The 26062-nt window shown below is 36.9% G+C and overlaps 1 protein-coding gene and 1 long non-coding RNA gene across 2 annotated transcripts in view; one reads left to right on the top strand and one right to left on the bottom strand.

The window, feature by feature from the left end:
- Positions 1-799: 799 nt before the first annotated feature.
- qless (decaprenyl diphosphate synthase subunit 1 qless) overlaps positions 800-26062 on the bottom strand; it is a 37700-nt gene continuing 12437 nt past the window's right edge. The window contains exons 3-9 of the mRNA XM_066389985.1: positions 19124-19333; positions 18490-18629; positions 13052-13193; positions 4401-4490; positions 4159-4290; positions 3594-3788; positions 800-2594 (exon numbers count right to left, since the gene is read on the bottom strand). Of these exons, the coding sequence (XP_066246082.1) occupies positions 2373-2594; positions 3594-3788; positions 4159-4290; positions 4401-4490; positions 13052-13193; positions 18490-18629; positions 19124-19333 (1131 nt within the window). The 3' untranslated portion in view covers positions 800-2372. The remainder of the gene's footprint in view (positions 2595-3593; positions 3789-4158; positions 4291-4400; positions 4491-13051; positions 13194-18489; positions 18630-19123; positions 19334-26062) is intronic.
- Positions 19212-19733, top strand: LOC136408814 (uncharacterized). Its single transcript, XR_010752133.1, has 3 exons — positions 19212-19349; positions 19507-19647; positions 19694-19733. It is a non-coding gene; the product is annotated as an uncharacterized lncRNA (long non-coding RNA).

Below are 26062 nucleotides of genomic sequence, written 5' to 3'. Positions count from 1 at the left end.
TCCCTCATTTCACAACATAAATAAGCCCGGAATGTGATTTTCGCAAAAATCATAAAAGCAAGAAAAATGTGTTAAAGATGGTTTTGAAACGTATAAATGGCAGGGCAATGCGGATAGTTCGGTTCTGATTCCTTTCCAAGATAGCATCTCCCTTTTCTTTCATTGCGCACTATCGCCATCGGAATATCGTTATAGAACGAAATATTGCCCAATCTGAACCAGTCAACGACCTTTCTTGCAAACAACAATTTGCAGGCTCCAGAAGGTGTTCCTAGCGCAGGCGAGGGCCCCCTTTACTGATTATGTATTTATTCAATTAGAGTTGTATAAAATAATACAATCCACTCTTACGTCTATAAAATGAATATGAAGGAGGTAAATATTATGAAGCGAGCAAATCTGGATAAAATGGTGAAAATGAAATATGGAATAGAACAAAACTTCAAGCACAGATAATCAAAAACCTATTTCTTCGATAGCTAATGCCCCTACGGACTGAGAACTATGTGTATTAAACTATTTTATATTTCATCCCAAAATGGATAAGATTTTTGAATTCATTTATTTCTTATGTAACCTATAACTGACAAATCGAAACCAAATCTAATTTTTTTCTGCTTTATTTCGTGACTACTTTTACTAGTTTTGTCCTCTACTAGTAAGTTGTAATGAACTTCAATCAATGGAATAACCGCAAAGCAGATTTCCTTTTGGTTCGTTTCAATTTTAAAAAAGATATTGCTAAATACAATTATATCTGTTATTATATATAATATATATTATATACAATTAAAATCCTTTTCGATTACTATATAATATATTAAACAAAATATACATTACAAAATAACAATAGAAGTTTTTACTGTCTACATTAAATAGGTACAGCATGACATAATATATACAATACAAGTTCAAGAACGCGACCAGAAGTGTTCCTAACTTTCCTATAAGGTTACAGCTAGAATTAAATGCTTGATATTTACACCATATAAAGATATTATTACAGTCGCGTCAACATATACAATCGTGTTTCTTGAAAGTTGGGTTTTATTAAAAAAGTATGTATTAACTCTTGGGGATCAGGAATTTGAGAAAGTGTGACTTAAAAGCTTCTAACTCAGAGCTGTTAATGAAAATTATTACATCTCACATGCTCAGAAACTTCTTAAATCTCCCTACACGTATCCTCTCTATGAATTAAATGTTTCTGGCTACTCTTGAAATCTTCACTTTTCTTCTATTCACCTCCCTTTTGTAAGGAGACACGTTAAAAATGTGCAATTTCCAAATGCAATAATTTCCGATTTTTGTTATTTGCAAAGCAATATGTCATGAAAATTTGACTTTGATGTTATTTATCGATGTTGTATCATCATAACGTTACGTGGGAAGAGCGAAATTTAAAAGCGGTACCAAATACAAAGGAAATCCTCAAGGTACTGGAGTATTTTTTGTACAGGGTTATTCACGTTATGCTACACAGAATATTGCGGTTAAACTATTTAATATTTTGAATTTTTTTACGTTATATAGAGCTCAAATAGAGGTATATTCTGAAATTATTTTCCTTTTATACGGCGAGGTCTAAATAAATGAAAAATATTAAGGTTATGCTTTTTTAAATGAAACACCCAATATATTAGTACGGGTTCCGTTTAAAAAAAACATAACTTTGATATTTTCCATTTATTGACAATCCCCCGTATAAAAGGAAAATAATTTTAGAATGCACCTCTATTTGAGCTCTATATGACGCGAAAAAATATTAAATACTTTAGCCGCAATATTCCATGTAGCATGACGTGAAATACCCTGTATAAATAGTACAAAACTTTTATCTAATAGAACTCTAAAATCGAACGACTGGGGGTTTTTACCGTTAGAACGTCACGTAAAAATACACTTAAGAAGTCCTTTAGCTTCAGCTTTAACAAGCCTTTGTGTTTTCGATTATTTTTCGACGGCTACTTATCAATTTTTTCTTTGGGTTTTTGTGGCCTTCCATCGCCTTGGCAACGTTCAGCGAAATTAATCTTATATTAATTATTTTCCGATTAAAGAGCCCCAAAAACTACAGTGTCTTTTAATTTGACTGGCTCCGAAATCTCGTCGTATCGGAGAATTGGTACCGCGACATGGCCATTTGAGACACTAAAGCGATTCTTATCTTTAGAGCTTTACAGATTTCAATACCATTTCCAGGTAGCTACGATGAGACTAAAATAAATCCCCATAAATAAATAATTAACCCTTGACTGCGTTTGCAATAATTGTCAATCCAGCGGATTTTTGATTCTCGATTAGCTGCAAACAAACACTCACTCGCACTATGTACACATCTTAGATAGGTATAACAACTACGGAAACTGACGCTATTTCATCCTATTCAGCACGTAGTCAGCCGTGATCAACAGACCCTTCTGGAACGGGCTCTCCTTCAGCTGATTAGCTATCCGGACGGCTTCTTGGCAGTGCTGTTTCGCTAAGAACTGGGTTTGTTCCAGGCCTTTGCTCTTGTGGACTAGTTCGAACGCTTTCTCCACGTCTCCGGGCTCTTGGAAGCGACGCATTATCATGGGATTCAGTTCTGGATACTGAAAAAATATGCAATGTGGCTTTATTTTTTTTAAGTTTCAAAGAGTAGTCGGTTGGACAAGTAGGGATAGAGCTGGGTCAAGTCTGATGCCTTCCGATGAATCTCTGAGCACGTTCTCAGTTGGAAACGAGAGGGGAACCAGAACTTCATGTTCAAACATAAGAAAGTTGCGGGGAACTTAGCTAGGAGGGAGCTGAAATAGGTTTTGCCACCAAATTTCTGAGCATAATTACTTGTGAAGGTAAAAATTCTGGTGTAGCAGGAAAGAAAACCAATCTCCAATCGTCAGACACAGTCTAAAATAGGTGCAAGGATAGTGTGTATGCTTCTGATGGTGTAAAATTGGTTTACCTTTCGGTTGAAACAACAAAATAAGTGCAAGAAGTCCCGACCAGTGTAATGCATACATTTCTGAGGGAACAGAACTGATTTACCACTCTATTGGAATAGGTTTTTAAACTCAATTGTACAGGGTGAGCAAATTGACAATTTTTTGTGGCTATTTCGAAGACCCTACGAAGTATCTTTGCAGGTGTTTAAATTTTGAGAAAAAAACAGTGGCGCTTTTGAATTTTTTCGCAAACTATTCTGAATATTCCGAATTTAGAAGACACACTTTAGAGCTGCCAGAGCTCCCACGTCTGCCCTGCATGCACATAAAGCATGAGTTGCACTGGTGAATTTCCTTAGGAGATTACTTAAGCCCCTGCAAACGTCGAGAAATCATTCAATTTTTGGATTAAATTTAGAAATTTGTGTCTACCAAATGGAACATCCTAGAAAGTTCATTTTAGGGTTAGTAGAGTTTTTACGACCAGTCTTTAACCCCGTGAAATTTAAACTCACTCTGTCCATATTCTTGGAAGTACTGACAAGATTGTCCCGCGGTTGGGGTAAGCCACATCGATCGATATGCGCTAAAAGCCGAACTTCTCCAAAAACATATCAAAAATGGAACACCCAGTATTGCTAACTACAAGAGGACGATTGTTATTACCTTTTCACAAGCAAACAGGACAGGGGCCGTTGCCAAACCGAGCTTGAGGTCCGCTGCCGTTGGTTTGCCCATCATGGCCGAGTTGGACACGAAGTCCAGCAAATCGTCCACCAGCTGGAAACCCAGGCCGATGTTGCGGCCGTACTGGTAGCCCAGTTCGGACAGTTCTTCGTTGGCACCGGCTAACAGTGCCACCTAAAGAAAACACTTCTTAACGTATGGCATTGTATTTCATCCACTGTGGCTAGATTTAGATAAAACTCTGCCATTAAAGTGGCTGTTTCCCGCCGTTTCGGCTTTATAAGCTCATCCTCAGGTTCGCTATTTCAAATGAGGAAATTCATTACACAGAGCTCAAATTCTAAGGGCTCGGAGATCTTAGATCCAAGCCAACAACCATACGTCCTAATAAATTCCAAGCTTCAGGTTATTTGAGAGCGGGGTTACAAAGTTCAGTGAAATGCGAAATGCAATTGCTGCAGTGAATCGCTGCAGCGCTGCTATTGCGCCCAGCAAACTGAATGCGCCCAGCGAACATCAATACTTATAATACTGTGGCGCTTACGGATTTGACGGAATTCGCCATAAGACTGGCAGTTTTGCGGTAGGTTTTTGTCAAATAATGGGCAAATCTCTCGTTCTCCGTCTCTTTCGAACCCAGCTGCATGAATTCTCCTTGGACTAGGTCGCTGACTACCTAGAAATAAGTCACGAATTGCTATGGGAAGCGTTTAACTTGGGAATATTAAGGCAGATGGAAAAAATTATGAATATCACTTACCGCATACACATTATGCAGATTCTTACCTGACTAAGAACTAGAGTTACGTCATCGTTTTTTAACCTGGCGATCATCATGGATGCTATGGCTAATATGAAATCACCAGCCATGGTAACCTGGAACAACAGATTCTTTCATGTGTTTTTCGGGAAAAAATATAGTAATGGTAATTTCTTAGGCGAATGTTGATGAACCACTGCGGAGGGCTGGAAATTTCGGTAAACAAGACGATGGTCCAAGTGAATTAAGGGTTACAATCAAATTCGAAAAATTTTGCACGGGACTGGGCGTTGTCCACCTTCGAGTGCCACGAAGCACATTAAAGTCTAATGGATCAGCAGAACGATTCATCCAATCCATTAAAAGTGCCCTCGAGGAGTCATCACACTCCAAATCATCAACTAGGAGCCCGACGGCTCTATACCGCTTCCTTTGTTCGTAGTGTTAGTTCAGGTTTCTCCATTAAATTTCTACAATCCCATTCGTTGAATGAAGCCCAGATTGATATGAATTTCCAGTTCGATTCATGTGACTCATCATCACTGGGACTCGAAATCGCAATTATCAAATTGGGGAGGAAGTAATAACCGAACTCTGGAGTGGTGAACTACTGAATGTGAAGTACCACTGAATCGATACCACGGCTATTTCCAGGACCCACAAGGAAACTCGATCCACACCACTCATCATCACTGATGTTCGAAAGTTACCAACTCGACAATCGCAACTTTCAAGATGAGGGGAAAGTAATAATAGAACTTTCTAACGGTCAAACGATATGAGTGAAAAGTCCTCAATTTAGATGATGACATGAACACTGGTTTAAACAGCAATGTCCAAATCGATTTATTGCCAAGTACTGTTGCATCAATGCAATAGCCATTTCAAGCCAGATTCAAGCCACATAAGAAACTTGTGGAAGTTCCTCATCAAGTTTTTTCCTTTGTTTGTTGGCTCTTCCTCCTTATCTATGTTTTAGTCTCATGGTTCGTTAAAAGTGTTGTATCATTAAAACTGCACCTCCAGTGCTTTTCTTGTCGACCCACATGAGCGTAAGTAAAAGTAAAGTAAAATAAATAACACAATCACCAGATTTTTTCCTAAATTTTATGGTGATGCCGATTTGAATCGCAGTTTTAAACATAACAATTTGTAGCTACATAGTAAGGACCAAAAGTTCCTGTTCTAACATACCTTTAAGGGTAATTAAATAAAATATATTTTTTTAATTTTTAAATGTAATTTCCCTTTATCTTAATACACTTTCCAGAACGACTAATTCACATTTCTAAACCTTTAAAAAAATAATCAGAAATTGAGGTGTTAAAATGTTCTAAAACTGCTGATTTTTTCATCATTAAAAATTTTCTATCATGCAGGTCAGATTTAATTTTGAGAAAAGGAAATAATCACTGGGGACCAGGTCAGGTTTGTAGGGTGGATGTTCCAGTTCTTGGAAGCCGCATTCGAGCATTGCACCTTTTGCAACCGTAGCCGTGTGAATTGGAGCATTGTCAAGCAATAGTCGCACACCTCGACTAAGCTTTCCACGACGCTTTTCTTTAATTATGTTTCGTAATTTGTGTAAAAGGGAGGCATAAGAAATCCCGTTTATCGTGCCGTTCCTCCTTTGAAGTAAATCAAAAGAACTCCCAGCAATCTCAAAAAACTGTAAATATCACCTTTTTGGTTGATTGCGAGACTTTGGCTTTTTTTGGTCGTGGTTCGCTGGGACACCGCCGCTTCATTGGGTTCCTTTTCGGCAGACAGTCACAATGAAGGACGATGGTTTCATCGCTTGTCACAATTCTTTCCAAAAACTCGTCTGGAATTTCCCTACAGAGTTCTAAAAATTGTCTACAGCTTTCTGCACGCAGCTGCCTTAGAATTATCTAAAGAAGTTTCGGTACCCATTTTGCATCAACTCTATTCATATGAAGATTTTCCTGTAGAACTCTGAAAACTGGTTTTAAGAAACTCATTCAGCAATTTATTTTACTTTCAAACGCCTGTCTGAAATGACCTCCTCTTCTACATCAGCTATTGTTTCCGGTGTTAACACTTCGACAGGATCTCTTGGACGCGGATCATCTCCCATGTTTTTACGGCCCATGTGAACCTGCCATGCCTAATCTTACACGGCGGAATAGGGCGGGGACAAATACCATACACAACGTCTATCTGTTTTTTTGAATTCTTTTGGCGGTTTTCCTTTTAGGACTGAAAACTTCATCACCGCACAATAGTCGGTTTTCGACATTTGTAAGATTTAGTCAGCGCTTCGACTTCAGGAATTTCTAACTAAGCAGCTACTTCTTTGATTTGGCTTATTTTTATCCCTCGGGTAGACAAAACATTAAAGCACGTAAAATTTGATAAATTCCTAGAAAAATCGAAACTGTGTTAGTACACTTTTGAGCCTTGCTGCTTGCCTAGAAGCCCGTTTGCACAGCAATTAACGATTTCTAGTCAAACTCATGTGCGTTTCCCAAGACCGCACAGAAGGATAGTATTACAATACCATGTTTACACTAAATTCGCACGTATAGGTGGCAAAACACCCATCATTATGTGTATTATTTGGTAATCGAATACCACGTGATTACTTTTATTGTGCTAAAATCGTGCGGATATGTGCGGCCAATTTAACTCGAGCTTAATTAGCGTAACGGGCTTTTGTTAGGCTGAGATATTTCTTCAGATTTCGTGAAAGTTTCCTGATCTGGAACTCATATTATTAATAATTATCGTTTACACGGTAAATAGGGCCCCGGCAGAACTACGATTCAAATCGGCAATTTAAACTACTCGTGTTGAAACAGCAGCAGGTATTACCATATATCATTATGATCTATTTGAACTAAATTAATATCAAGTTTAATGGTTTCTCAAAGCATGCGAAACGGGCATTGCCAACCAGCAAGTGCAGAATAATGACATTCAAATCGGCACCAGTTGGCTTAACTTGTGTAATATGGTTTTGTTGGCGAAGCTGCAATAAAGTTCTTACCTTAACGAGATTGGCACTCTTACTTTTGCTAGTGCACCTGACACCTACCAGCATTGTTGATGTGAAGAGAGCCCACCTATTTAATTGACCCATTAGCAACCAGACGACGATCCGCTTAAAAAATTGCATCACCCAGTGTCTGGTGTTGTAATCTTCAAATTGAAGATAATTAATAAAACCGATACATTACCGAGACCGCAACTGGTCTTATATAATGACAATAAAACGGTTTTACGGCGTCTCTAGACTCTCCGCCAAATTGTCAGTAACCGGAGGTATTAGAAATGTTGCATTGGGAAACTACTGTAATTTACATCGTGTAAACTCTTATCGGTGCTTAATAAACGGATTATTCCACAGAAAAACATTAATCTAACTAATGAGGGGCAATTACCAATATAAGTCACGAATGCAACGAAACTGACCTTTTACGCTGGTAATGACGGTTTTGACCGGGCAGATTGTTGGGAATAAAAGACGACAGTCTAAGTGGGATGATGGACCGCAAACGCAAATGGTTCTTGTGTTAGACATTACCACCGATCCATCAAGAACGGAACTCGTTCGGATGGAAACTAAACTGAAGGGAAAAAAAGTATCATCATCGAGAGATGGGAGATCCACAAATGATGTTTTGATTAGCCCAGGCAAAAAGACGAAGAAAGTAGTCGTGATTCAGGGCAAATATGGTTATTCTGTCGGATGTTTGTGTATTGTGATGCCGAATTGAGATGGCGAATTGTGATGCCGCACAAATCCGCAATTCCGCCTAGAGGGTCAAAAATACGTTAAAAAATCGGAAATGTAGAAAATTCTCCCACGCCGCTGGTGCGATTTTAATTAAATTTTCTGGATATTAACTGCTATCAAAAGTGCTTTTTTGTTTGAAGTGCGAATTTTATTTTCAGTCCCACCAGTGGCGTGCGCAGTAAAACCAATCTTGATGCTTCAAAGAAAAAATGTACGCCACTGCCTTCCTTAACATAAAATTTACTCTTACAATTACTGATGAATTTGGAATGAAGAAGCTCTATGAACTATTCTTACTATGAAGCACGATTGTTCAGGAAAAATTTAATTTTCGCAAATGAAGATTCAACTGTTATTGAAGCAACATAATGTTTAAGTTAGTAAAATCCCGTAAAATCGCCGATTTTCAGAAAACTAAACAACAACAACGTATACTAAATGTGATCAAGAAGTCGGACCGAGAGGGTCTTCGAAGATTGGCCCCTCCACATGGAACTAATTTTCACCTAACTTTTTCAGAACACAGAAAGCCATGGTCATTATGGATTTCAAATTGCACAGGAATGTGGAAGGTTTTACACGAAGACCTTCAAGCTATTATTTCCGATGACCATCCGGAACATGTCTTTCTCTCTGCGAATTGTACCGTCAGGACTTCGCGAAAAACCAACACTATAAGAATTTCACCCTTTTTACTAATGAGTCCATTTCACTAGGAACGGATGTTTCAACAGCCACAGTAGTTATGTTTAAGATGCGAAAAGTCATCATCCAACGTTCATTATAAATTATGAGTACCAATTTTCTGTCAACAACATGGTACGAAATCCGCTTTGCTTTTACGACATTTAAATACAAAATACTACCGGCGCAATTTTTACGTGCTCTATTACCCGAGCTTTGAAGTATTTCGTGCTTTTACACACTGAAATGTGGAATCAGCACGACAAGGCTCTAATTCATTTCTCTAGAACAAGAGGAAATCAACTCGACGAAGTTTATGTTGAACATTGAATAGACAAATTTGGTCCTCCCGCGGCATGGCCTCCGCATCCTCTGGATTTAACCTTTATATATTTTTTCTTATGGAATTATGTAGAGCAATTGATTAAGAGAATCTGCAATGCTTTCGCGCTTTTCCGAAACACACCCGGTATTTGCAAAGAATCAGACAAAGTTTGATATTAATGTACATGATCGAAAATTTGTAAACCTATAGTTATGACTTTTATTACTAACAAAGGAGTATTATGGACATACCAGTTATAAGACACAATTTTATTGCTTAATACTAGGTGTACCTATTTTTATTGGTTTTCGAGAAATTCAAGCCTGCTTACTACATTCACGCATATAATAATTACGATTATTGCTCTGCAATCCTTGAACTTTATTCCAAGCAAAGACTCGTATCTACCTGCTCATTGAAATACCAATATGACACATCCACTTTAATAAATCCCTAAATAAGGAAATACCTGCTTTTTCGATCAAGTCACGAATTCTCAGTATGTAAATGAATGCACTTCCAAATGTGACCTTTGCAACAATATTATTAAATACTACTTAATAACATGGTGTATATAATCGATGGTTGGGCAAGGCAAAATAACTTCATCAAAGTGTGTCTAGGGCAATGGTCTTTAATGGTACGCCTGCATTTGCCAACCAAATCGAGTGTGTATTAACTATCCTCGGTCCATACTTGCCCCAGGCAAAGACATTCTATCATCCGTTGAATAAGACATTGTGAAACCAAAGAACTAGGTAGATATAGAACGTTGGAGGAAAAACTGTTATGTGAAACTTTGACTCAGCAACTTATGAGACATACGCTAATTAGTTTGAAGAACTTAGTTGACACGCCTCTGGTTTTATAGCCTCCAAATTAAACGCTTCGAAAAACTTCGCTGAATAAGAAACGCTCCGAAAAACTTGGCTGATACGCCTCTGGTTTTATAACCTCCAAGTTGCTATATTTTCCTGATATAACAGAGATTTACCACCTCCCATGCAAAGAAAATTCTTCAAAATTGCACTGTGTCAATCCGTCCACATGCTTAAACCCATCTGTGGCTCTTTAATGCGAAAATCAACCCAAGATTTTCATATTTCGAAAGGGATCGTAACGTTTTACAAGAGACCAGTGGCGTATCATGAGGTCAAAAATGTCTGAAAAAGTGTGAAACCCCTCGATTTCAAAAGTTTCAATAGATATTCAATGTCATCAGGAGCGCACCCCCGATGTTTGACATTGCGTTTGGTAACTTTTCGGAGCTTTCCAGTGGCGTCCGAAGCCTGAAAATTTTCATGCATTAAGATTCCAAGACATTCTAAAGCAGGCATTTTGCAAAGTTCCAGCTTAAAACTGAAGCCTTCCGTGATGCACCAGGAAGTTGACGATTTTTTTCTAGGATCGTGACCCTCAAATGAGGCCGCGTGCTTTGGACTTAATTAATGATTTCGTGAAAATTCGGCACTTCGATATTTTAATGCTCCTGGAAATGAGTGAAAGCAACGCACTACTTTTCAATTAAGTAAAAATATTTATGTTGTTTCGAACGTAGTCGCTAGGTGGTGCCACAGGAATTTCATACTACACCCATGACGCATTGGATAGTCAAAAAAATGAACTACCTACTTACATCAGCAGTTATTTTCTCTTTTATAACTAATGGGCACAGAATCAAATCACCTGAAGCATAAAACGACTGCAACAGAAAAGGGAAAACCTTGAATTCAGCTTTTTAGAAGAGGAATGTGGTGTGCATAAATATTATTAATGATAACTGATCTCTCATTTTGTAAATGCAAGTGTGATTAATCCGATAGCCCGGAAATTCCATTGACTGGTCGCGTAAAGACCCAAAAAGATGTATTTCTTGGGCAGTACTTCCTAGTTAACGAAATACTGGTTTTTTGCGTCGGAGGCTGAAGTGATAATACCGAGTTCTGTGCACTTTGGAGGTTTTCCGGGTAGCACGAGAATCTTGAAAAATCAGTGAAATCCCCGGTTGTGTTTAGTCATCCTTTATGTTACACCTCAATTATCTATTACCTGCATTGCACTGTAAATAGAAAATTGAGCTTTAATTATTGCAACAACAACTCGTAAGAAAATTCCATTTGCTTTAATGTCGATACAAAAAGATAACAATCTTTACACCACAGAAGCATTATGCAATTTTAATAGATCAGAAATTCAGTAAATGAGTAGGTATGTATTTTTGCACACAGTCGATAGTTTATTATATCATTTTTCATAAATTTGTCCCTTAACTATTATTAAGGCATCGGGCATTGCTTCCTATGCATAAACCTTTGTGAGTAATATTTGACGCCAGCTTAGGCTTAAAGAAAAATACTTCTTCAAGAAAATTAAAAAAAAGACATATAGTTAACGCCAAACTCAAAGTCTCGCACGTCATCTGTGACGAAACAACATGGCCTCATTGGTTATGTTTATCTCGGAAGAAATACAGGGTGAGTTTTTTAACTGTGTCACGTAAATATCTCTGAAGTTATGAGTTTTAGAAAAAAAAGTTTCAAATAAAAAAGGGATTATATGAAAGGGAAAAACTTTTGGCATCATCACTGTTTCGATTCAGGGTCACCTTCAGGCTCTAATCAAGGTCAACTTTGTTTTTTCGAATGGAAACCCCACATTTTTTTGACAGATTCTGATTTGTTGTTCGAAACAAACATGTTTTTACTCGAAACGTTTTTTTATTCATTTGATAGTTTTGGCACAAATTGACATTTTCAAAGAATTTTGTTCTAACGAAAATGCTTGTGTCGATACATTCAAGAGAAGAAATAAAAAAAAAAATTTTTTTTAACAATTCAATCAAATAAGTGTTCAAAATGATGTCCTTCTACTTCAATGCATTTAGCGATCCTCATTTTGAATGACTGTTGGACGTTCCAATATGTTTCTGGTGGAATGTTACGGCAAGCTACTCTTATTCTTTCTTTCATGATTTCAGCAGTTGTTGGCACTTCAGCGTAGACAATTTCTTTTAAAAATTATGTTTTTTTAAAATTTCTTCTCTTGGATGTATCGACACAAGTATTTTCGTTAGAACAAAATTCTTTGAAAATGTCAATTTGTGCCAAAACTATCAAATGAATAAAAAAATGTTTCAAGTAAAAACATGTTTGTTTTGAACAACAAATCAGAATCTGTCAAAAAAATGTGGGGTTTCCATTTGAAAAAACAAAGTTGACCTTGATTAGAGCCTGAAGGTGACCTTGAATCGAAACAGTGATGATGCTAAAAATTTCCCCCTTTCATATAATCCCTTTTTTATTTGAAACTTTTTTTTCTAAAACTCATAACTTCAGAGATATTTACGTGACACACTTAAAAAACTCACCCTGTATATATCAAACTTATTTGGTTATCATTATCACACGAAGGTAAAACGTATTAATTATTAAAAATATAATGAACATTATCATATAGGTACATATACGTACATGTATAATAAGATATGGTTAGAAATTTTGATGTGACGTCATCTAGCTAAAATTCGATACTTCAAATGAGATGTAAACGTGATCACTGGAACAATTTTAAACCGACAGGATTGCCGTTAATCGCAAACCCATATTTGTTTATGTGTTGATTATTTTGTGAGGTTATCTTACAATACCGGTAATTGTGTCGATTTTTACTCTTATATTTTCCTTTCTTTAAAAACTTCATTCTTTAACTAAATCTTACGATTGGCTGTCCTGAAACAAATTTTATGTACATCGCCTCAAAGGTTTGTTTGGAAGTCTGGCAACAGCGTAGGGCAGCGCGACATAAAGCTTTGATGACATATGAGACTTTCTATTTAACTTTTACTATATTTCTCTCTCTTCTTTCAGAGTCGATTAATGTCACTTTGAGTGATAAAACAAATAAGTTACCTTTTTATGGTTCCACATGACGTTGACGCTGGGCTTCCCCCTCCTAAAATCTGACTGATCAATGACGTCATCGTGCACCAAAGAAGCTGTATGGATCATTTCGGATATCATGGCTACTTCTCGTTGAGATGGAAGCAGTGCGCTGGAAAACAAAGGTTTCCTCGCTATGATTTTATATCAACTTCAATTTGAATTAATTAAAAATCGGGCGGTGCTATGGAAATTCGTTCCTTTGTCCTAATAGCCGAGAGTGACAGATGAATCAGGTTAAAACTCTGTGGTGCACCACTCGAGAGATCGTCCACTCAGAGAACCTGCACCGGCAAGTGACACTGTCAGGAAAGTCTCACTTGACGGGTGACAGCGGAGGACGAACAGAAAGGGTCGTTAACCTTTAAAAGGGAAAACAACCCCCTAAAAATCTCTCTCTACCCTGAACTCTCTCGAGGTAAAGTACCACAACATCACCCCTAGTATTAGTGATACCAAGCTGTGATAATTAGTGCGAACTTTAACTCTGTGCAAAATAAAGTGGATTAGTAGGAAAAGCGCGTATTTAATCTCCCGAATCAGTTTCTCTATCGGGTTGAATACTGATCCTTTCTGCGTGTCCACTGGAAACTATAACGCAGTACGAATTCATACGCTACACTATTACCAACATCTTAATCGGTAAACGTATGCACACATAACCTCGACAAATATAAGAAATGTCAAATTTTTCGAAATTTTAACCTCACTGTGTCAAACAACGATACTAAAGATCCGTCAAATTTGACATGTTTGAGGATAAAATTTAATAATAAATAATATTTATAGGTTAGTTCAGATTATAATTCAATAATCTGAACCATACCTGAACTATGATTTAACACACTACAATACAAATAAGAGCATTAATACAGCTAGCTATCATTAGAAATGGAAAAGATTTGAATCAGGATGTTAGCTAATAATCACGAAATTTTCGAGGTTATATACGATGCATTAAAATGATAATCAAACCAACATTTGGAGAATTAAAGTTAACGTTATGAGAGTAGCGATTTTGCGACATTTCCACTATTAGAAACACTGAAGAATGCCGTGACCTGAGATGAAGTGGGTCGATTTTTACATATTTTTGTTAACAACTTTTGTTATTTGCATGAACACGTGTATATTTACTTTTTTGCCTTCAATAAGTTTAATCAAATATTAACATGGGGTAAAAAGTTTTACTACACGCACGTTAAGGTCAAATATCTAAAAATTTTGACACTGACACATGACACTTTATTTGCGGGCGTTAAGACTTTATCGCACATATGCGGTATAGTGCTGGTTTCATCTTGCAAATGTATTGTAGGCAAAAGTATTTACTTAAGATTTTCCTAGCACATCCTTTCGAATATTTATTGTTCACAAATTAAACTGACTTTTCTAAGAAAATTGAACGAACACATTAAATAACAGAATTTCGCCGAGTAATTCACAAAATTTTGTATAAAATAGAGAGAGCCTTGGAGATTCGTAAAGAATCCAAACAACAAAGACCAGGTTTTTTTACTGTGGTTTTTCTAGGAAAGTTTGAGATTTCTTATTGAGTAGTCTAAAAATTTTAGAAAAAGAACGTGGACGTGGCTTCTAGCACTAGAGCCTGCCAAACGTTGAAAATAATCCAGATGACTAGAACCAAGTCACTGGCAAATTTCTCGGAATGAATCTCCGAGGACTCTTTAAGATGTGGTTTTTTCTAGGATCTTCTCAAAATTTTTTAGATCTATTTTGGCACATTTTGGGTTAAAGGGAAATTGCACCTCAGACCATTACACCAATCGATTTTGACGAAAAAGAGGTACTAGAAATATCGCAAGAGCAGCGAGATCAGATTTGTAACGAAGCACTGATTTCTGAGTATCAATGGAATTTCGAATTGCATAAACAGCAACATACAGATTTGCACCTGCTCATGCCGTCATCTTCCCTGACAATGGATCTATAAAGTGCAAAAACATACATAAAACATGAACCAATTAAACCATAGTAAACCTTATGAATGATGCAAATCGTCATTTTTATCGTCACCTGTGGTATATGTACGTGGCCTGAAGATGAATGAGTTTGGCCAACCTTCGACGATATTGATGAGGGCATCTTAGAATTACATCTAGAATGTGCATTCCTGATTGATGCGTGTTTTAGATTTAGAATTAATTTTTGAAGCAAACTGAACTGTTGCTCATTGTATTTGGATCTATAAATTCGAAGAGTGTTCAATGATGTTAGAAGAATGCGGAAACAATTTAAATTTAAAAATTTTGTCTGGCATTTTGCATAATAATATAAATGATAATTGACCCGAACAATAACAATACTGGTCTATTTTTGGCATTAAAGTGCAGTGGTATTATGTTCTTTCATAAGTGATGATAACGATTAAAATCGCTGTATCCAAACGTGCTAATCTATTTATCACTATTAACGACAATGTTTCACCATAACAGAACACTACAAAGTACGTCAAGGAAACTATGTATAAATAACTAAACCAAAACCTAATGATTCTGTAGAAATACGTATTAACACAACAAAAAAATGTTGCTATTTTTTCATCACAAAAACGAATTTCTACCGCAATCGTTTACTAAAATCATACGAATAAGAACATCTGCCTTCCATGATGAACTGAATTTTTCAGAATAACACATTATGCATATGAGAAAAGAACAAAAAAAGCGCAAAATCTAATTTAAAAATGCAGGGCCGTATTTAAAAAATCAAGTCGGCGATAGCTGTAGGGAAACTAAACGTCTGATCAGATTAAATCGGAATCATAAGATTTACAGGCGTTACAAAGAGCACAAAGCAGCAACTCTCCTTTTTTAAATAAAACTCGCAACTTTTACCCTTTCCAAGATCCCCGGGCCGCCCATTCTTGTGTTGGACACCCCGTGCACCGGATATTAATGATATTTCTAATGAGATTAACAGATCGAAAGATCAACGGAGTATATACGCTATTTACTAGCAAAAAGTAGTAAAACGATTTAATTAAACACGTATTACATTGCCAATTGGTTATTAAAATTGAGTTTTGTTTAAAATCGCGGCGATCGAATAGCCCTTGTGCCTTTGAAGTTTTTAGAATGAAGCTGGAGGAAAGATATAGGATGTGAAAAATGCTAAATACAGAAGATGTTGCGGGATATGCTTTTGAATAAGCCAAGTTAGTTCAGAAATATAAAGAATGTCTCAGAAATTTAGAAAATATTTCAAGAATATAGAACAAATCTCAGAAATACGGAGAGAAACATAGACAAAACAGAAAAAAAATAGAATATTAAGGAAAAGAGAGAACACGGAAAACAATAGGGCATTCCTCTCGATTCGCTGCTGGTGTTAGTTACGCGACATATTTCTACTTTATATTAGAAACATTCAAACAAATCTCGACGATGTCAAGATAACGGCGAATAACATGATGATAAACCTGCGAACCGAAGTCGGAGGTAAATTAGATGGGATCGCAAATAGAATAGATCAAATAGATGAAGGGATAAACAATGTCAGACAAGACATGATTGAGAAAGTCAGGAAGGCGGAAGATAAATCACTGAGGGAAATCGAAGATATTGCCATCAGCTCACGAAGGCAGGTACCAGCTTAAATAGGGTCTCCTAGTTAGAGTGCATGGAAGCGTACATTATGGAAAGCATCCCACTTATACACCATTGGCAAGAAAGCAAATTATTTGTAAAATTAGCACCTTTTCTGCTAGAATAGTGTCCCCTCTTCACTCCATCAGAATACTCTAATTCAACTCCTTATTATCAAACATTCCTTATTGATTAGCCACCCTTTAACAAATTCTTTGAAAACCCAATATAAACCATTTTTTTCACCTTTTACTATCCAAGATAAGTATTAATTTCCTTTTAGTATGCATGAAATGGAGTTGAAATGTGATATATCCGTGGTAGAATTATCTTGATAGGAATGTTGGAATAACCGATGACGATGATGATACATCATGAGAATTTTAACGCTTGGACTTGGCCTCTAACTGCAGCATTTTTTCCGTTGACTTTGTCGTTCCTTTAATATATGCAAAATCATTCATTAATGACCCGTATTAATAAATAATTTTCCATTAACAAAGGATTTTATAAATTTGATTAGTAGCCCGCATTTGCTGTTCACGTCCAGCAACCAAGCGCAAATGCAAAGTTACTTGCTTGGTTCCGAAAATTGAAATGTTAATAATTTTATTGTTTTTCATTGTTTTTCGGTTAGAATGAACTAAATTTCTTTGAGATTCCGGTTAGAAACTTAGCAAATATCAATTTTTATTAGTCACTTACTAAATTTTAACGTAATTCAATCAGTCAAATCCTCAATAGTCTGACATTTGCCTTATAAAGTCTGACAATTGCTGAGTTTCCAAATAAAAATAATAGAAACTCAGATCCTTAAAATAGAACCTCACTCTTCATTGTTATGTAAGGAAAACATCTACATTCCATGGTAAACTGAGATTTTTTTCCATAAATTGGATAAGATGTTGTCTTAAGTACTTAACAGATTTTGATGACAATTAACGAATTTCCATTCATTGTCAGCACGTCTACTGCAATCTAAACTTAAGAAACATTTATCGTCAAAGGAAATCCCAGATTTGATAACAACTATTTTATGACAAACATCTGTACACCAGGGCATTGCGTATAGTATATTATTGCTAGCGAAACTGAAAATTTAGGCCATTCGAAAGTAAAAAAAGCGACTGTACCTTGCGAAATGACTTGTCATTGACCACAAATTAACATCCACTTGGTACATGTGCTGATGGCAGCTCTCGATCTTACTCAATATGATCAATTTTGATTATTGCTACTGGCAAAGTCTACTGGTGTCGGGTCTCGTTGACCTTTACGGAAGTGGTACCAGTACCCATTGACTTCCCGTGACTTGAGCTGAAAACCTGTTATTCTGAATTCGATCGCTTAAGTAAGGACAATTTGAAACCTCGTTTAGGGCTTTGGAATCTTGGAAATGCTCTAATCACCTAAAAAATAGCTCAAAGGCAGAAGGTAAAGAGTGATTATAGATCTCGTTGACTTGTCTTGGAATTCGTCTATTAAAAAAATATATGGCACATATAGAAGAATCTAGAAGGTTCATTCCTGACCACGATAAGCACGTATGGATGCTCTTCTTTAATCACCCAAAAAACTAGCTCGATCTACGTGTTCATTTTGAAAAAACGTTAGAAGATAGAAAATGATTATGGAGACTTCGTTGGCCTACTCTAGGATTCGCATATTTAAAAAAAATTCTAATGCGCACACAGAATAATCCAGAAGAGCCATTCCTGACCGAGAAAAGCAAGTACAAATGGCCTTTATACATCCAAAAAAGTAGTTCATTTTATCCTTAGATTCTCGACAACCTCTTACCTGTTTTCTTTGTACATGTGGTAGTTGATGGCTCTGGCCATTAAAATGGCCACCATGGGTCTCAGAGCTTTGCCATTCCCATCGAAATAGTATGTGGCTATTTCGTAGAGGTCCTCCTGGTAGGTGTTATGTCGCAGTTCCTGAAACAGAAAAATTTAATAATAGCGACATTAAAAAAAGAATAGAAAGGATATGCAGCTCTCAACTTGACATAATTGGACTGGTCACGACCGAACTGGTAAGTAGGTCCTCGCAAGATCTTCAACAATGGCAGTTAAAAGTCAATTGAGAGTTTTTTTTGTATATAGTTTTAACATTAACAAAGATGATGATTACTCCATCGTTATTAAAAGACGTACTTATGCGAGTCTGGAGTCCAATTGGTGTGGCCTTGTGCCGAATACAAATGGCGGAACGACGGATGATGATGATGAGTCCAGAGCGATGAAGAAACCACTCGTAACTCCAATAACAATGAAATAATTATTATTATAAATAATAATGTTATTGTGTACATGCGGTAACTATGGACTTATTGTCTAATAATACCAGCCATTGTGGTAATAGCGTCTAAGTAGTGATTATGTGTGTGTTAATGCAGTTTATAATTAAACTTGGAGCTCATTAGACTCACATTTTTTATATAACTATACACATCCTTAAGATCGTCTTCGAGCAGCCTATAGGGATCCACTTGGTACTCTGGCATAGTGCCCGGCTGCTGGGTGTTCATGGTGGCATAATTTCTCGACATTGTCAACTTTTGCTGAGTTCGAACGCAAGAGTGGACAATGGGCGGGCCATGTGAAGGGCCCGGTGGTTGGGTAATGCGTTGTTGATGGTTCTGCAAAAATTATTGGGTAAACGTTTTCATTCAAAGGCTAAACATAACGAAATTCAATTGATTATTAATAACAATTAGAACGTATTAAGAAACACGAACATTTTATTAATAATTAAACTAGCCAACGTGATCGAAACAAGGCAAATTTCACAGTAAGACAATTATTATTTCAGGTCTGATTGTCGATGGTGCACTGGTTTCTAATAGTAATCATAATGGGCAGGCTGGTAAAAGTGGTTCTTTCCAACTGCGTGGAAAAATTATGTTAAATTCGCGGCAAATTGCGATTTCTATCTTCATTTGATGTCGGTTACGTATATGAATAAATACTGACAACAAAGCCATTTCTTTAAACCGCAGGAAGATTGAGCGATCCGAGCGACTTTTTCCTCTTCCTTAAAAGGATGACCGCTAAGTTGGCCAATCAGCTGCGGAACCGCCAAGGCCGTTATGAAACATTTCCGTAGGCCTTCGGATAACTTCTTAAATATGCAGTTAAATTTTGAAATTATTAACGTCAAAAACTATTGTTACACGTGGCAATTTATACAATCTACAGGGCGTTAACAGGATTCTCTCGACCCAGATTGTGTGAGGAATGTGAAAGTGAATATCCCAGCATCACTTGCCGTCTTCGCAGGTACCCATCGGGTTCTGAGTTACATTATTTCGCAATTAAATAGAGAGTAATCGCATCTCGATTACGACACTCGTATTCTAATTCTGTTGACATAGTCGATGATGATGGAGCATAAAACAAAGTTAAGCACTTAATAAATGTGGAAATCACGTAAATAAAAGCAATTTATCATATTTTAGCGGGCATCTCATAATTACCTAGTGAAGGTGATAATCCGTCAGGAGATTTTATGGGTGAAGGTGATAAATGCAAAAATCACCCATTATAGTCTTTGGCTGCGTGTAGCCTTGACTTTAACCTTCATGGTACGGAAAATTCGTGGTACTGGTGGTCTCTAATATTTAAAAGTGAAAAAGAAAGAACGTGGAGATCAACGAATTGTAAACAATGTCGGCGCAACGACACACGGTCTATTATTATTATTATTTCGCTAGTAAATTGTCGTTTTCGCTTTTTCAATGTCTCGGTCGTAAAAAGTACAATTTCGGTGCCAATTTCGTGGGGGATATCAGAAACATATTGAAAGAGCTATTTGTGGCAGCAGTTAAAGACTTTCTATTCATAGTTCGTCATATTCAATCGAATAGTTCATGTTTCATGTGTCTGGGTTACCTCGCCTATCCGTTGCACTTTAAGATTTAATTTGAGAAAAGCCGCTTTTCTCAGAAAATAAAATTTCTCTAATTTTGGAAAAAATCGCATTTCGAATGCAATGAAGTCAGCATTAACGAGGTCTAATTTACGTTTTTAGGTAGTCTGTAAAAAGTACATTTAAGCTTTAAACTTTAAAGGTTGATTGTAAGGGGATAAGGAGACAGGCCAGCCCTATACGTGACGAGGAAACGCATATTAATACCTCAGAATAAAGGATTTAAAAAAAAAATATGACTTAGGAAACAGACCATTAGCAGCAACAATTTTTTGACCGAACGGCGCCTTAGGCATTGTCTATAAATCGTAACAATTTCAATTTGATTAGTAAGGAAACAGAGATGAAGTAGAACAAGAGATGAAGAGTACAAGTACATTTGAGCAGACGAAAAACTCGATAAAAAAGGCCCCCCTTACAGTTTTTTTTAAATGTTTCTCTTCCCAAGTAGATCCTCTACAGCAATGATTTTTGGAAAGAACAACACCTCAAGTATTGCATCTAAATAGTAAAGTTTGCAACTTCGTTGGTAAGGAAATAGTGGTCTACTGGATCTGTATTTAACAGTTCAATTTGACTCTGTACGCCAACAATTCTTGGACCGAAAGATGCCAATGTCCTCGGTGAATTTTGAAATTAATTGCTGTATTGATAAAGAGAATGACTTAATGGAAAATTCGTCGAAGGCACGAGATGCATCTGCACATCAATGATTTTATGCATGGTGTGAAACACTGAAAAATAGCGTTGAGGAAACAGTGGCATAGTGAAACGGGACATTAGAATGTGAGAAAGCGCACTTGTAAGAACTTACAATAAAGTAATTTTCTGAATTAATGTAATTTCCCATGCAGGTTCTCAACACCGATAATTTTTAGATTGACAGCAAATGATAAAAATTACAACTACGTTAGTGGCTCAACAAGCAAAGAAACAGGGGAGCAATGAAACAGTACTTTAGGGTAAGGGAAAGCATAAAGCACACCTACAAGATCTTAGGAAAAAGAAAATTGCTCATAATTAACTAATTGAATCCTCAGGTACTTTCGCAATAAAGTGCCTGGACTTGCGGTAACCTGCAGCTTCAAATAAAAAAACATATGAGAGGACGAATTGGAAAATAGGAAGTACTTCGGATGTTTTTGTAGATAGCATTAACTGATTTCCATTGCGAGGAATTAGAATATTATTTAATCAACGCTGGAAGCCCTAGGCCTAAGGCGATATAAGACAAGACTTTTACATAGAAAATCGGCACGGAATTGACCCAACACCTTACTAACCACACATAAAACGAACAAAATTTAATAATAAATATCACTAGAACTTGCAGGCATTTAATCGGGCTTGCGAAAAGTAGAGACAAGTGCATTTGCACAATCTCGACAGTCTACATTTACTTGTTGCTCTAGTTTGGCCGTCATTTTTCATTTAATCCGATTGGGCAATGTACCAATGAATACCACATGACAAATTAACGACAACCTTTATGGGTCCCGGTCTAAGTGCTTAATTGAATATTAAGCACGTAAGTAAATATTTAGAGAATGTATAATAGCAGGAGTGGAATTTTTGAAATCGAATAAAACCTGTAAGAGATTGGTTTAACCCTGGTACAAGACAATTAAGTAAAAATCCGTCATATACGGGGTGGCCCAGGAGAAGTTGCGCACAGCTTAATAGCCCACAAGAGGGCGTAGTAATCAAAGGAATTCATACAAAATTATGCAAACAACTATAATACCAGCAAATTCCTATTCTCGACGCAATTACGGTAGACACATAAAAATTGCGATATTAGTTGCAACACTCGGTATAATCAAAGTCAAGTTTTTGTTTAATTGCCGTAAACTACAAGTACCCGTACTTAGTAACATTCAAATAAATACAGGTTTATTAAACTTGCTGAGTTATTGACCTTTTAATTATATATGTCTATGTGTTGCAGCATTCTTTGTGTTCATTACGTAATAATTATAACGTAATATTATTACTGAGGAGGCGGTTTTGCAACGCAATTATGCCAATTAATGCCATCTTCAGCTTTAAGGTGCCAATGATCCTTCCCAATCAATGGTACTAAAAAAATACGCACAGCTGGAACGGAATGAAGCTTTGTTACAATCAACTATGGATTAACACAGCATTCATGTTAATTAAAACCAACTTTCCTTTACAATATTGCAAATTTATAACAGGGACGCAAACAGGTAAACAAGGTAATTTAGCTGTTGGCATCTCAAGGAGGTTTCAATTTGGGTACTCGAAATTGCAGACACATCGTTCCAGAGCAGGAATTAAAACAATAGCTCCTGCCGGTAGTGGCGATTTAATGGTCACTTATCTGCGGTATTTAATAAAGAAGTGATCTATACGAAGGCGTACAGGGACAGCAACTAGTTTTGCAAGTTTTTACCGAGAAATTATTCTTATTTCTGTAATTATAAATAAGGATGTACGTGTATGACTGAGATATCGATTTCAATGGCAACTGGTTAGCTATAGCAACTCTGAGCCCCAAATGTGGCTGCAGTCCCATATCGTCGGATGAGGGATTTCGCAGTCTTTGTGCTGATGGCCATTGTGCGAAAATTGCACGCTGTTTTCAAACTTGAGGTGCCGAGTAATGTTTCGGGGGTTTATCGCCTTAAAGAGGGTGTCAGGGTTAGGGGGGGTAAGTGGAAGAAATGAGTCGCGAGACGAAATTCACAGTAAATATTAAGAAGTATTATTCCAATATTTATAAAATATGAGGAAATCATAAAATATATATTTATGAAATAGAGGATTGAAGGTGATAAACATCTGGCGAATTGGAGGTCATGCAGACTCCCACTCAAGACCTCGGCGAAATATACATCATGTTTATCATGCACAATGTTTAGTCACGCATTCTACGTCATAAAACAATGTTTTCAAAGATATTTCATTAAGCAAATACTTAAGCTTCATATAACGGACATTGAGGGGCTTTCATCATTTTTTCTTTGAAAAAATTGAACCGTTGCTCTACGCACAACTGGAGGTTAAAATCTACTACTAAAAATCTACATTTCTCTACAAAATATGCGCTTTTTCCTGCGATTGGTGCCCACAAAATTTAACTTAAATATCTCCAGGCGTTTTGAAGGAAAACATGATTTTGCATTTTTTGATTAAACTTCAACATCATTGGTTTACCGCCAATTCCTGCCAACGTAAACCACAGCTGTAGTATTTGCCCTTTTAGTAACTTTTTATTAGTAATTTCGTTTATGAAAAATGATTGCTTAAGGAGTTTTCATTTCTTGGCTACTGAAGAGGCAGGCAAGGTGATACTAATACTAAAACAAACAATAATATTGCGCAATAGATACGTAAACGTGTTGTTGACATGAATTCATTCACATGTTAAATAGTGGTTTCATGACTGGTATTATTTGCCATTCATAAACTCACTACAATAGGTTTCTCGGTGGGTACCTATCAACCTAAGAAGAGTCCAGTCGTGTTCTTTAATGAATGTTTTTGATGGTCGATGAGCCCGGGAACCATCTCAACGCGCTTGCGCCCTAATGGTGTTGTCAAGTTATCATTTTTGTTTACATTGTAATTTTTGAATGTCAGTGTCAAATGTGAGTCTCTACAGAGATGTCAAATATCAGAAAACACACGAAATCTAGAGGGTTCTTGAGAAGATAATGACAGTTCACATCTTTATAACATCTCACCACTTCTCGAAATCTTTTATTACGGTGTGAGGATAATTACCCTTCAGGTTTTAATCTATGCACTATTGTACTCGTGTTTAAGTCAAATAAAGAGCTCTTAAGGCACAGGGGCTCTATTTGAAATACCAATCAATTATATGAGCCGTAGATGGTGCGTCAAATAGACCTGATTTAGGTGTGGAGGAGCCTAAGCTGGGGAATTATCCAAATGCGCTTGCGCGCTATCGAAGTTGTCTAATTGTCATTTTTTTTACATTATGATTTTTGAACGTCAATGTCAAATATCTGTTTCTTCCTTATCCAGATTTAACTCGCTGACTTTTGATCCTCAAAACTATAAAGAACCGCCGGTACCCATGCGACATTTACAACATTTACAAACAAAAGAAAACCATTTAAATAACCATCAAGAAACGTGTAGAGCAGCGGTTTACTCGTAGGTAACGAAGATGTTTGCGCGAGAATGGAAGGAACCCGTTCCGCACCTGTTGTGCAGCAACCTATTGTCGATTGTGATAGTGCAAGTTGCAGAGTGAGAGTGGCCTTGGTACCAACTGGGTCACATGTTACTTTCTTCGGCTAGTGACCGCGAAATTACCACTACTCGCATCGATTTCGCACACTAGACGCCGCAATACTGATTGCGGCAAGGAATCCACCAAGAACCACTAGCCCTCGTGGTGCTACTGTTGAAGGTACTATTGGGGCGAATGAGAAATTAGTATTCTTCTAGAGTAGGTTGATGCAGATTTAATGTGTCTTCGCAAGGAAAAAATGTCCCTTCTCAGTGTCACCAATTAACATTCATATGTACTGATTAATAGAAAGCTGAAATGGGCACCAAGCCAATTAGTCGCACAACCAGGAAGTGACTTGATGCCATTACTAAACACGACAAGGTCGTACCATCGCGAAGAATTCCTGCAAGGTCGCAGGCGCTGTCAAAACGATTTTCACTCGGTCCCTAGGTATTTATGTCACCTTAAAAGACTCCGATTTTAACGCAATTTTGTAATAACTAGAAGCACACAGTTATGTTTTTAATGGATAGCTTACGAAATAGGAACCTTGCTTTTTGTGCACGGTTCAAGGCTGAAAATGAAACGGCTGGTACAACGAAGGCATTTAAGATAAGAATGGAAGGACAAGAATCTTAACGGTGACAGAATATTTTTACGAGCGTGCAGTAAAGAACGTGTCACTCCGTCTAAAATTTTTACAACGCGCAAAACAAATTTTCAAGACAGTTGTTTTTGGGTTAATTCGGGTTAGTGACAAAATGACAATCTTGTCGTTGACAAGAGTGTTTTTTCAATGACTTTGTCAACAACCCCATTTTAATTGTGCCAAATATGACGACATCTGTCACAGTCAATACTCTATGTGGTCATCAAGCCGTGGCCACTAACGTGCATGCGATAATATTTACATACTTATATTACTAGTGCGGTATGGCAGTCACGAGTAGTGATTTTATAACGACGACGTCGTAGTAACTGCGCGAGTACATTGGAATACCATACCACACATGTAACTTTAAGCTTTTTTCAATCAGACAAATTATGCATCTACTAATAAATGAGTTACATTCTACGGAACCCGTATTACTACATAGTAGTAATACATTAATTTGGAAAGTAAATATTCATAGAACCGTCAAAATCACCGCCTAATCGGCCATTAACGTCAAAATTATCGCTTAGTCGGCAATTATGAAAGTAATCATGCGT

The sequence above is a fragment of the Euwallacea similis genome, chromosome 5 (assembly GCF_039881205.1).
Source record: "Euwallacea similis isolate ESF13 chromosome 5, ESF131.1, whole genome shotgun sequence".
NCBI classification, from domain to species: Eukaryota; Metazoa; Arthropoda; class Insecta; order Coleoptera; family Curculionidae; genus Euwallacea; species Euwallacea similis.
The sequence above is the reverse complement of the archived record's forward strand: the minus strand, read 5'-3'. Positions and strand labels throughout refer to the sequence as shown.